General features: G+C 39.3%; 1 protein-coding gene across 2 annotated transcripts; it reads left to right on the top strand.

The window, feature by feature from the left end:
• The first annotated feature begins 3,245 nt into the window (after window positions 1-3,245).
• LOC139131110 (uncharacterized) lies at window positions 3,246-13,174 on the top strand. Of its 2 annotated transcripts, none has more exons than XM_070697056.1 (5): window positions 3,246-3,441; window positions 6,280-6,807; window positions 7,064-7,643; window positions 9,640-9,852; window positions 11,910-13,174. In XM_070697056.1, exons 2-5 carry the CDS (start codon window positions 6,310-6,312, stop codon window positions 11,957-11,959), a joined length of 1,341 nt encoding a protein of 446 aa, XP_070553157.1. In that variant the 5' UTR covers window positions 3,246-3,441; window positions 6,280-6,309; the 3' UTR covers window positions 11,960-13,174. The 2 variants fall into 2 exon arrangements, with proteins under 2 accessions (XP_070553157.1, XP_070553158.1); XM_070697057.1 differs by having other exon boundaries at window positions 3,246-3,410.
• The last annotated feature ends 741 nt before the right edge of the window (window positions 13,175-13,915 follow it).

Below are 13,915 nucleotides of genomic sequence, written 5' to 3' on the forward strand. Positions count from 1 at the left end.
TTCCTAAAATCACATTAGCAGAGCAAAGTATTATTAGCATAGCGCTAAACTTGGTTTAGCGTCGTGTGGCGATTGTCATCATGAGGTAACTACAGCTGCCGCATGCATCAGAATTGTCGCGCACGAGAAGATGCGATTATATGCATTTACATAATTTAACATTACTGTCGCTGCGTGTATATTTGTATTATGTATTAGTATATGTTTGTATGTCGTCAATCATAGTTTTGCTGTTAACATGGTTGGAACTAATTTGGGATAATTGGATCTTCATATTTTTCAAATTTCTCAAAAATGTTAGGTGCCCTATAGCTGAATGTCTCAATAACAGAAAAAGAAAAGCGGATAAGCTTACTTTTGCGATTTAAAGGACATTACTTCACCATCCAATATCCCAAATTAGTTCCAATCGTGTTTGTTGCAGATAGACACTATGAATCTTTATGGCATAGAAAGAGATACTATGTGATCTATGTTCGAAGCATGACAGAAACAGACAAAATTAAAACTACAAACCAAGTTAGGGGACTGTATGAAACAACGTTGTCATTGATATATATTTACAGTGCTATTTGATGATTGATACATTAATTTTGTTTTCCTGCTTTTTCCTGTTTTTTTCGATTTCATATGCATTTCTTTTTAAATTATTATCACCATTCACAGTGACTAGTATTGACGTCAATACACAACATTGCCTGTGGTGATTTCAGCTATTTTATTATTTGTTCTGTCAAAATTTCTTGCCAAATAATCAATAAAAAATCTCTAGAACATATACGATGACTGCTAGTCTTTAATTTCAGAGTGGGTGGCAATATACTGTCATGAGCCATGGCTGCCCTCTGTAAGTTAGCTCGGTATCATCTTGTGAACCTCTGACTTTTCTTTCACGTATCAAAGTACTTGGAGTTTAGTGTGCTGCTACAGTGTACTGCCTTTCCCGAGTATTCAAACAAATTCAAAAAAGCTGAGGCACAAACTGTAGTCGGGTGACACATTTACTCCTAGTTGGATCCAACATCGGTGGCGCAGTAATAAAAGAATTGTAAACATCTATACACGTGCAGTGTGTCTATCAGGACATGTATTTGTCGTAAAAATAAAAATTCCACTCTGAATCACGAATAGCGAGAAATCATTGCACAGTCACACTGATCATGACATGGCGTGTTTGCTGCATATTTGTCACACGCAATGATGTCATGCTTTATATGTCAACAAGGGGGTTCCCCTTGATTACGCCTATCATCTGTAGATCACCACTCCATTGTGGTAGTCGTCATCTGAGCTGTGACTCATGAACACGTTCCGGGTGTCGTTAAAGGGTGAAAGTACTTTTCCGCGGGACATTTTCCAGGTACCCGAAACTTCCACGTCAACATTCCACGTGTACACGTGTACAGCCAGTATTTCAATAGTACATTTTAGCTAACACCTATTTACAAATTTTAAGGATGCATATTCCAACTGTCCCGAGTCAATAAGGGAGCGTTCAGTTTTTACGGCCTGGGGGGGGGCGGCAAAATCTTGTCGCCGGTGTTCAAAAAAATATAGACCCCCCCTGCATTTTTTGTGAAAAAAAGATGACCCCCCCTTTGTCAGACGAAAAAAATTGATGACCCCCCCCTGAAAAATAACCAAAACCCATATGTCAAATTTACCCGCATGGTTTGGATTTGAACTCCGTACGCGCTTGTTGTGTAGCAAGATGAGCCAGTGCACAAACTTCTCAGCCACATCCATTGAAACGTCTGTTAATTAGGACGACTGTAAGGCAATTTTTAACTTCATTTCCATAGACAACTCATGTCCATGGACATTGTATAAAGTAAACTTTATTGGAGTGGTTCGCCAAAGGCAGCCCTCCGGTTAAGAGGGTCATGGGCCATTACGTAAAGTCAACTTTATTCTAGTGGGCCACCAAAGGTGGCCTGCCGGTAAAGAGGGTCGATCATGGCTATTGCATAAAGTAGACTTTACTGGACAGGGCCGCTGAAGGCGCGCGGCCATTACCATTATTCAGTGCGTGATCCCAGGGGTCCCTCAAAAATGTTTCTAATACAAGCCGCGGCTTCAATTGGGAATTTTACGGTAAGATTGCTGTGGGGTATTACATAAAGTCAATTTATTGTAGTGGGCCGCCGCAGGCGGCCCGCCGGTAAAGAGGGTCAGTCATGGCCATTGCATGAAGTAAACCTAATTGGAGTGGGCCGCCAAAGGCGTCTGCCCGTTAAGAGGGTCATGGGTAATACATAATGTATATTTATTGTAGTGGGCCGCCGAAGGCGGCCGCCGGTAAATAGGGTCGATGATGGCCATGGCAGAAAGTGAACTTTATTGTTGGTATTATGTTTTGAAAATGTGGTGACCCCCCCTTTCCTACCAGTGAAAAAGCGATGACCCCCCTTTGCGGATTCCAAAATTATGATGACCCCCCCCCTGGATTTTGCCGGCCCCCCCCCCGGCTGTAAAAACTGAACGGTACCTAAAGAGTAGGCAAACTACACGTAAACATAACTATTTCTCTTTGTCGACGACTTGTGTCTAGATATAATTTGTCCTATTCCTATATGGAATATGGAATGTCAAAGGAGTGCATGTTATACTCAGAGGTGGCAAATACAGGGTAAAAACTAAACTCTGACAAAAATACTGTATATACTTGGTCATAAATTCCTCATTTTCTGGCTTTTAAAATAGAACTCCTGAATCATTTATAAAACCATGGTAACGCCATAAATGCAGATCTGCTTCATCCTTCACTGCAGGCTTAACTTATTTGACAGGATGGGGATCCACACACGTGAAGTTGAGTATGCATGTACGTGTCCGATAGAGGGCGGTATGAACTAGCCTCCAATTTGTGCCTGTATCACTACATGTTATATCATTAATGAACCACCTTTACATAAAAAAGTCTATGCAGACTAGACAGCAGCTTCTAAGAAGTGTACGAAACATTGCTAACCCTAACCCCCATATTTTATCACGCGTTTTGATTATACTTACAAAGAAAAGTCCAAATATTGACAATTTAGAGAAATGACATTACTACTCAGTTTTACCGCTCGTACATCCTTAACACAAGGCAAAACAAGTACAATAAAGTTTGTCCATTGCTATTTGCAAGTAGTGTAAGGCTGATTTTGACCGTACCATACTTTGAAGAACGGAACGAAAACATATTTGAACAAGTTGCAAGTTGGCGGCAAGACTGGGAAATCCCCTCCAGGTACCCTGGTAACGTGACGTCAGACATGTAATACAGTCCCGCAGATAGTCGTTCGCCCTCGCCGAAACACTTGGATTTCTCATTCATGACGGCAAAATGTCCAACTTTGCCATGGTGAATAACTAAAGAGAATTGTGCCAGTGGATACACAATGCAGAAATTGTGACGCGGCAAAGTAAATACTACATGTACGACTAGACTTAAAGGTAAGAGTGTCCTTTGAGCATGTGAGTGGGCATGTGACGATCTTATGTGGTGGTGTGTCATTGTATTGTAAACACACCTACATGTACAAGTAGCAGGCTTGAATTCCGGCAAACAACGAGGTCATTATAGTTTCCCCAAGCTTGAATCCACTGTCGGGACTTTAAGGCAGATATTGAAAGTCAAATGGTCGTGACGGTGACCTTAAATTTACGTTCATGAGCACGGCTTCAATGGAAGGTGAACAAGGAAGTAAAATTGTAAGGTCATCAGCGAGCTCCTACTAGCATGGGGTTACCTCCATGATCATAGTAAGCAAAAACCCGTCCTTACGCACTGAGGAATACATGCACTTATATTGTCCGATCAGTTGCACTGGTTATGACATAAGTACACAACTCCATGCTAATGTTTATTCGCGAGGAAGGTAGATAATATACATACCACAGATCCATGGTAGACTCGCACACGCGTCCTGAATTTAATGTTTGAATGGACATTGAATTAGTTGTTAAAGCTTCTCCTGTGTTGGAACCAGTTCAGCTCTTTCGCTATGTAGAAATGAAACCACTGCACATTCTGTACATTTTGTGATAAGAATGTAGTGGAGGGTGAATGCCACTTTATAGTTCAATGCCACACAAGGTAAGCAACTTACGTCATACGTACATTGTACATTGGAAGAATTGTGAGACATTTTGGGATTGGATCAATCGACGATACACTTAAAAACATGTGTTCTGAGCCAGTCGGGTAGTTTGCAAAATTCGTTGAGAAAACATCTATAAACGAAAGAGGCGTTGTACATGTACTACCATGGCCTTCATCTTGCGCTCACTCTCTCGTTTGTATATTTTTATGCTCCTTTCACGCCTTCAAATATCTCTACTGTGTATAGGCGTTAATTGAACGCATGGTGATTTATAAGCCCATTGGGTTAGGCAACTCCTAGCGTTGCAGGTATCGATAATACGCGATTACTATTATGCAGCTTCCAAATCTCGCTCGTGGGTAGGCGGAAGTCGCTGGCTCTCACAGCCACTTGTGTTTTTGCGATCTCTATATGTTGCTACGCGAACACAACACTATTGGCGTGATAGTCGGCTGAAGTTCACAATATTTCAGTTATTTCAGAGTCTTGAAAGACACACAAAGTAAGGACACAGCAGTTTCGGTTGCTGTTAAGCGACAAAACAGTGTTATTATGCTTCTGCGCTTCTGGCACACATCTAGCTCCGCGAGCCTAGGGTGTTTACCAGGTCAGGACCCTCCCTTAAAGCAAACAGACTGCGTTGCGCCGACCTAATTACACCAAGCCGTGCAACAGAACGATGGCATTCATTTGAACTCTGATCCAGTTACGTGGACTTACAATAATATCGCATCTTCCACAGACACAGACACACAGACACAGACACACAAACACAGACCACTTATCTATAATATATATATTATATATATATATATATATATATATATATATATAATATATATATATATATATATATATATATACACACACATGTATACATGTGCCCTCCCGGTTATTCACCATAATGGCTTTATGGCAACTTCTGAACTTGGGCATATATATATATATATATATATATATATATATATATATATATATATATATATATATATATATATATATATAATATATATAATGTGTGTGTACAGAAATGTCTGTCGCTTTTAATGACCAGATGTTAGCTGAAAATGCCAACGTGTTGAAGTATGTGTTTGGATAGTCTATACATTGATACTTTTGTCTGACATTCAGTTAGCCACGAGTTTTGAACTTCACTGAAATTTGCTATAATCAACGTCACAAGAAATATCTTTCGCGTATAGCTTCAAAAATTGTTGAAAGTTTAAAAATTAGCAAATTAGATGAAATGGCGATGCTAATTTTTGTCACTGCTGCCATATCATCGTATCATCACATTATGTAGAAAATCTTTGGTAATGTCCTTCAAGTTTTATATGCCAAGGTTTGAATGCTCTTAATATGCAAATTATAAATAAGCTGACACCATAATACAACATATCTAAATTCTCAAAAATGCAAGTGGTCAGATTTTCTATGTAATTCTGTTCGCATAATTCAATTAGTGTTTCACCAAGGTCTGTTTCAGCGTTGACAAAAGTAGCAATGTTGATTTTTTTGTCATCTGTTTAAGTCAAACAGTTTTATTCTCCTTCCAGTTGAATTTAAACAGTCTACAGGTTCCCACATATTAAGCTCATTCAGGTTTGTTCAAATGAAAATTTGCGACATGGTATCTCCTGTGACATATTGCTTGGTCATGGCGTAAAATGTCCTTGACCGTCTGAGCATTTTAAGATGAGCCCCCCGGTCTTCTTGACATACTCATCTTCAGATTTGTTTACATTATGACAAAGCTGGCGATGGTCACACATGCCCTATCTAATCGCATTCACATCTGATACAGCTCAGGAAATATGATCAGTTTGGAGTCAAATAATCTAGCTGTTCACAAGCCACACACCGTGACCCGTGTACCTACGCCAATTATGAGCAAAATGGGAGAACGTTGCCATTATCACTAGTTTTCTCACCGCTGACGCTTGCCAGGAGTTATGTTGAGTTGATGATCTCTCTACTGAACAACAAATCCCACTTTAAAGGCTTTGCTGCAACTCGATGGATTGCTGAATATTTGTTTTGTGTACACTTTAATATCTCACAAAATAATGTTTTTCACATTTCACAGGAAAATTGAGAAAACAATTTTCAAAAAAGTTCGTTGACTCTCATTGGGTGTTTTTTCACTGGTTCTTTAACTCCTGACTGTTATATCTACAAATCTTTTCAGAATATATCCACACATGAGTGATCAGAAATAATGGCTACGGGTGTCACTGTGCGTCTTAGACACATCACATCAGCCAGTAGTCGGCGGAACATTACGAGTATTGACTTAAGGAATGCAGGGCTGTATGAAGAGTTCGGGGCATGGGGTATTGATGGCAACAAGTCGTCAATGGCATTACTGCTAGGAGAGTTGAGAGCCACCAGCAATAAAATCACAGCGGCAAAAAAGGTCACTGAAACCTTGTACAAATCCATTATCAGCGCAGGAGATTACAAAAGTCGAGCGTCTCTTGCGGAAACACTTGCGATGCTTGGTGGCGGTACAGTACTTGCAAACATTCTTACAGCGCTGATGAAGAAGCAGAGTCCTTCAAATGCAGAGGTGTTAGCGATTGGTATTCTCTGCTGTACGTGCAGCGAATATGCTACTCTGAGCCCCGAGTTGTGCTTGCAGTTTGGACGAGCTGGGCTTCTCAGCGACTTACTGAAAGACGCTGAGGAGTACACAACTGCTCAAAATCCAAATAAGGTAAGGAAGCAGATTCTTTCATTGTCATTGCTATAGATACATAGAGTATTTCGATGCTGTACCATGTAAGCACATTGATGAATATTTGACGCACAAACAAGTGCAGTTTGGTCGGGTTGTCGGATGGAATGAAATGTCTCATTAAGTGGGTCGGTCATTCAGTCTGTTACAAAGTTATTTGACTCGTTGTTCGTTGGCTGATGGCTGGTTGGTTGGTTGGTTCAATTATAACAGTATTTTTATTTTGCCTTCGTAGCCTCGTTGCACCTCGGTCCTATGGCTCTTACTCAGCTGTTCTCGAGTCGCTGGAAACGAGAGCAGTTTCCGCGATCTTCGAGCTGCCAATCGACTGCGCTGGTTTATGGAATGTACAGATCTAGACATGGCCATGTTGTCCCTGTTCACCTTGGCATACGTTTACCAAGACGCATCACCGGACATCCCGGAAAAGCTAGCTGAGCACATCATTGTCCGTCTGAAGGGCGCCTTTGAGTCCAGCCATCACGTCCGATCGGGAGAACCGAACTTAACCGTCATTGACATCATCTCAGGACTCTGCAAGGTGGCTCGGAATGGAGAATCTAATTTGACGTTGACTGACACGAACATTCTCTCTGCGCTTCTTCCAATTCTGGAACAAGGGGATCACGCCGAGAGGGCATGCGTCATCGAGCTTCTTTATGAATTGGCGTCGACCGAGAAAAACAGAAAGGAGATATTACAGGCGACTTGCCGAATTATTTTACAAATTTTAAAAAGTGGTGAAGGTGATCTGCCTGCGATGGTAAACAGTCTCGTAGACAAGCTTTTGGCGTGTTCAGAGAACACTCCACCAGGTAAAGTAGCCACACTAATTTTAAACTCTTGATGATTTACTAGAACATATGACTGCAATATCTGAAACCAAAACTTACAACTAAAGCAACAGCATTCGATAGAAAACCAGTGATATATTTGTTATAGCTTCTGGACGCGTGTTGCGGTTTTTTTTACATTCTGTGTTAGACCACGGTCCCTCCACAAAACGGTCAAGAAACGCCACTACTTTCTTTTGTTATAGTCCGGGTTTCGATTGGGCTGTCTGTTGATTTTACTGATGGGGATAATCCCTGATTATCATGCGCGTGGCGGAAGGTGTTAACAGTTACGTGCATAAAATTATCGTAAGCAGAAACTTAATTCTCCCAAAATGCATTCTGATTATTGTATGCGCATGCGTCTAAAAGATCAGAGAGTATTTACATCTATGCGTCTTCCGAGAGAGATCACGTGGAGTGACGCAGCGTGAGGGACATTATGTACAAGTTCGGAGACGATTTCGTCAATTTTGACAACTCCCATGTTGATTGGAACTTCATTTTGGAAGATGAAAATCCATGACAGAGAGTTGGGCGCCCAGGCATGGGGAGGTTGTGTCATCAAAACATATCGACACTTGATAGGGTTTCTAGGTTCCATAAATTTGGCGGTCTGAGACTTCGAAAGGTCGACAAATCAAAACATTGGGTTCGGCAGTAACATGCGTTTATAGGAAAGAACAGATTCCGATAGGGACGCTACTTGACACCTCTGAACGATCGATAAAGGAGAAAAAAAGGGGAAAAAACATTGCACTACATATAACCATAATAACCAACTCTCAATGGGTCGACGCACGGCCGATGGGAGCACTTTGCAAAAACAAGGTCATCGTAAGAGTTCCTTGATTTTGTGTATTGAATTTTGTTGAGAACGATTAAAATTTCAAATCGAACTCTCAAAGTTTGGAACTGAGGAATTATCATGTTAAATCGATATCAAAAGGGAGTTAAGGAGGACATTTCAGGATTTTCCTATGTAATGCAGATACGACTCGTCGATCCCAAATGACGCCATTTTGTCTTCAGTTGAAAATACAAACGCGGCAAAAAAGATGAGCTTTCTTGTCGAATTAGGTTTCAAAATAAGAACACAACACGATTCCCTATTTTTTCGAAGTCTTTGCCTTGTTAGGAGGTGCATGACTTACTTTTTTGATGAAAGGTGAAAAAACAAACGGGAGAGTAAAATTCACAGTGTTTCCGAAATGCATGGCGTCGGTCAAGATCACCTCATGGCTGAACTCAGCCGTAAAATACTATCCAAGATTTCTCGATAGTGACCTAGATCTTTAAGAAACTGTTTTACTCATCTTCTCACGTAGACACAAAAGTCTTCAAATACATGCGAAATAGTGCAGAAAGATGAAAATGAAGTAGATTGATTGACTGAATATCATAGGATACCAGAGCGGGACCGTATCACAAGACGCCGCTGAAACAAGACGCTTACATGCCTATGACGTCATTCGCTTCCTCCGTCCACCGCAACGCGGACTGTTGCAACTGTGTAGGTGATTAGCACCTTTGAACAAAAGCGTTTCTTGACCGTTTTGTGGAGGGACCGTGGTTAGACTGGTCCCCTGCCCCATTTCTTCCGCTGGCTGCGCTGCTTTCATGAGCAGCGCAGCCAGCGTTAGAAATGGGGCAGGGGACCAGACTGATTCTGTGTGACTCTCTCCAAACATCTCCTGTATACAATCACAAACACATCGTTTCAATACATTGATTTTTATCCATTATGCTAAAGATGCTACACATTTTATAGTTATGCTCAGTGATTCGTGACGCCGCTACTTCTCCATTCCCCATTTCTCGATCAAATAAACCATAATAAAATAAACTAGCAAATTTAATTATGTTTAAAATATCTGCCATTAGATAATTTTGTGAAAATTGAAAACGGATGGAATTTGCAGGGTTTACAATAAGTTTGCATACATCCAATTGCATTCACTGTTTTTTTTTATTCTAGGAAAAGGAGGATGTGGTCGGCATGGGAGAAACACGTCCAACGGCAAGGAAAGGCATCGCAGTACCGATACATATGGACAAGTAGCCGGAGCAAGTTTGACAGGGAGCCTGCAAATAAGAACTCAAAATGTCTACGGAGGATACGTCGTGAATGGCCATAATAATACCTTAACCATAAACAATTTTACTTGTAGTAGATGCGGCCAACAACCAGGTTGGTTTTTCTTACTCACACGTCCATTAGTATAAGCTAAGTATGTGGGATAAGCATATATTACTATTGTGTTCTGTAAAGACTTTAAAGACACTGCGCAAGTGTCAGAGGTCTGCGTTACACTGCACTGCTCTGTGTGTTTGTGTCTGTGATCAGCGTTTTTGTGGAAATTTGTAAAATTTGGTTTAGGGACTGGTCAACTTCTTCTTCGGGGGGGGGGGGGGATGGATTCCAAGTCAGTGTGTTTTTGAATTTCGACACGGCTCATACTTGCGTAAAATGCATTGTGCCAGTCACAAATTTAATCATTCAGTTGCATTTTTCGTAACTTAAATAATAATAAGAAATATTTTTCAGAGCCCCGTCCTAGTGCAAAACTTTAATATATCAGACACACACACACACACACACACACACACACACACACACACACACACACATATATATATATATATATATATATATATATATATATATATATATATATATATATATATATTATATATATATGTATGTATCTTTAAATTTTTTCGGCGCGCCCTTCGGGCGCAGTAAATTAATATATCAGAGATATATGTCAGAAATATCTTGATGTCTGTAAATTGAAAGTCAGTTTTGCAAAATGTACAAATCATTATGAAATCTGCAGATCATATGAAAAAGCACGACAAGTTCCTGAAACTTTTCTGTTTCCTCCATGAGAATTCAGTATTAGAAAGCAACATGCACTCATATTTCACAATCACATTTTTCTCTGCTGGACATCTGGTTATGCATGAAACGAGAGTACATTCACAGCTCATTCAAAATACTGTATTCACTTTTAAGTTTCTATCTCACAACTGACATGACAACTTAAAATATACCCCCAAAATTATATATATATATATATATATATATATATATATATATATATATATATATATATATATATATTGACAGGATAGGTCAAGCAGCACCAACTCTAGGACACAGTGTTCTTCACTACAAACTAATTTTATTGTCCGACGTTTCGTGGGCTTAATCCCACTTCATCAGGGTTAAAAATTGTTGACTGTCAAGATGGAAATGTATATATATATATATATATATATATATATATATATATATATATATATATATAATATATATATATATATATATATACATACACTGAATTATTCAATTTATGTTCCGCCTTTTGTTTTACCTTTGTCGCACGGGGATCACCCTGTTTTCGAAAGTCCGGGGGTCAGCCACTTTTTGAAGTCGGCAAAAATAATACCACCGCCCCCCCCCCCAGCCGAAGAAACTGACCAGTCCCTTATCACCCTTATGCTTTCCTTGGTAGCTTTGTGTCTTGTCGCCCATGTTCTCTCTCTCGTATGTATGTATGTATGTATGTATGTATGGTATGTATGTATGTATGTATGTATGTATGTATGTATGTATGTATGTATGTATGTATGTATGTATGTATGTATGTATGTATGTATGTATGTATGTATGTATGTATGTATGTATGCATGCATGTATGCATGCATGCATGCATGCATGTATGTATGTATGTATGTATGTATGTAGTATGTATGTATGTATGTATGTACGTACATATTCGTGTGTATGTCTGTATTTATGAATGTACGTACGTATGTACGTATGTATGTATGTATATATATATATGTACGTACATACATGTCTATCTGTATGTCTGATCCATCTCACTGCAGTCTTATCAATGATCCATCTATATCTACTTGTTGTTCAGTGTCTTTCTTGTCTGTTTGACTTCTCTCCTCTGTCCGTGTCCCTAACTCTCAACAAGCGTACAGACGTTTGGTCTATCTGTCTGCCATAACGTTATCATCAGTCAGATTATCTTTCCGTTTGTGTGATTTTTTCCTCTCCATATTCCGATGCGTTTATTTAGTGTTGGGGCGGTTCGCCATGGACATTTGCTACCCAGATATTACTCTACCACCATGTATGGGGCAGGATGCCTGTTAGGTACAGAGTTAAAATAAGTGTCTGGCGGATATACAACCAGTGGTTAACTGTCAAATTGATTTTTTTTTCAGATACGTACTCCAAATCATCTACAATGCCACCGCCTTACAGAGAAACCTGACGCTTTCAGCCAAACCACGGGGAACTCTGACCAAATACAACCAACACTGTTACGCCATCCCTCGATGTCAATCATCGCGATGCTGATCACCATGCTGACAGCACGCTTTCTCTGAAATGGTTTATTTAGTGTTACTTTTCAAGGAGACACCATTTCTTAAAAAACGGCAAAACATAGGTACCATATAGAGCTTCCTGGGCTTGATATTTGTGTAAGGGGACCGTAGTTATATGCGTCACAAGGGTTGTACGAATCAGTGAATTAGTTGCCAAAACCAATTTGATGAAGGACGAACGACACTACTTCCATATTGTTTTTACCTTAACGAAACTGAAAAGATTTTCCGATTAAATGATGAAAACAAAACTCAATATCATAAACATATTACGATTTCGTTTACCCTACTAACTAACAGACGAATTCATTAAGAGAAGAACTTCCGTTTAAAACGTGTTTCATCTGATTATGCATGAGACGCTTCAACGATAGAAGAATCAATACGGTATATTTCATATAATGAGAGGAAAAAGTTGTGTGCAGAAAGCCACTCACTACAGTATAAAGAAATTCAAGAATGGCCTACGTACGTACATTTAAGGACTCTCGTACAAGACACCAAATTCTCTAAATCTCTCTCGAATAAATGCCAGCTGTATAGCACAGAGGACGGGAAACTAAAGCATTATCGGGATTCAAGATAAAAAATTTTCGTGAATTATTGTTTTACCATAGTCGTGACGACCGAAATATTTCATAATGTGAATATTGAAAATATATTTTTAAAAGTGTTTTTATGAAAGAAGACATATATAGTGTGTGATATTAAGCAGGGCATGAAATATAAAATCAGAATTCCATGACACAATTATTGAACGCTGTGATAATATAGCGTGCTTGTATGTTGAATATTTCATTCGTTATTGGGAAGTTCTATTTGCTTAACAACACCACAGTCTCAAACTATTACCAAATAATTCTCGTTGTCTGACATCATGGGGATAACGACACAGGACGTACTTGGTGATTTTTAAGATCAAACTTTTCTTTATAGACGCCAAAAGTAACAGTAACGTATTCAGCTCTTGTGTCGTAACGTTGTGTTTTTTTGTAAGTTCAAGTTCTTATACCTCAACTTGTTTGGCTGGTAGCAGCTGGTCTGCTAGCCAGTTGTACAAAAAGTTGTTTGAATAAAAGGTGATTGCCAAAGAGAAACTATGAAGACTGGTGTAGTTCTGGTCTTCAATCAAAGCTGATGATATATTCTGATGTACATCCTATTCCAGGGTGACTGGCGACCACGCACGTGACGACATCATGATGAGGGGGGGGAGGTAACTAATAGTACATTGAAGGGATTCGTCAAGGACACTTGCAGATCTAAGGTCTGAAAATATTCACAATGGTGCTGTTCACGTGACTAAGGTGTGCCACTGAAGTAGAGACTGTGCAAAGTGGAGACATAGTTTCTGCAATGCATAATGTAGGATTTTCGGAGGGGGGCTGATGTTCAACATTATGTTGAACTATCTCCCATTCATGAGGCAATTTGAATCGACTGGAACGATGTATCAAATCACTTCTCCGATCGCCAAATCCAACATTGAGAGCAACTGTATTCTTATCATTTACTAGCTTTTGATTCCTACATTGCTGTGATAATACAAGATCGAAAGAATTTATGGTGTATAAGAAGTCCAATGCTTAATGCCGACATTATTATGGCAACATATTACGGTTTTCATATTATTGATAATACGTACGTGTTTTTACATAAATACATACATACATACATACATACATACATACATACATACATACATACATACATACATACGTACGTACGTACGTACATACATACATACATACATACATACATACATACATACATACATACATGCATACGTACATACATACGTACATACATACATACATACATACATACATACATACATACAT

Source organism: Ptychodera flava, chromosome 4, assembly GCF_041260155.1.
Source record: "Ptychodera flava strain L36383 chromosome 4, AS_Pfla_20210202, whole genome shotgun sequence".
NCBI classification, from domain to species: domain Eukaryota; kingdom Metazoa; phylum Hemichordata; class Enteropneusta; family Ptychoderidae; genus Ptychodera; species Ptychodera flava.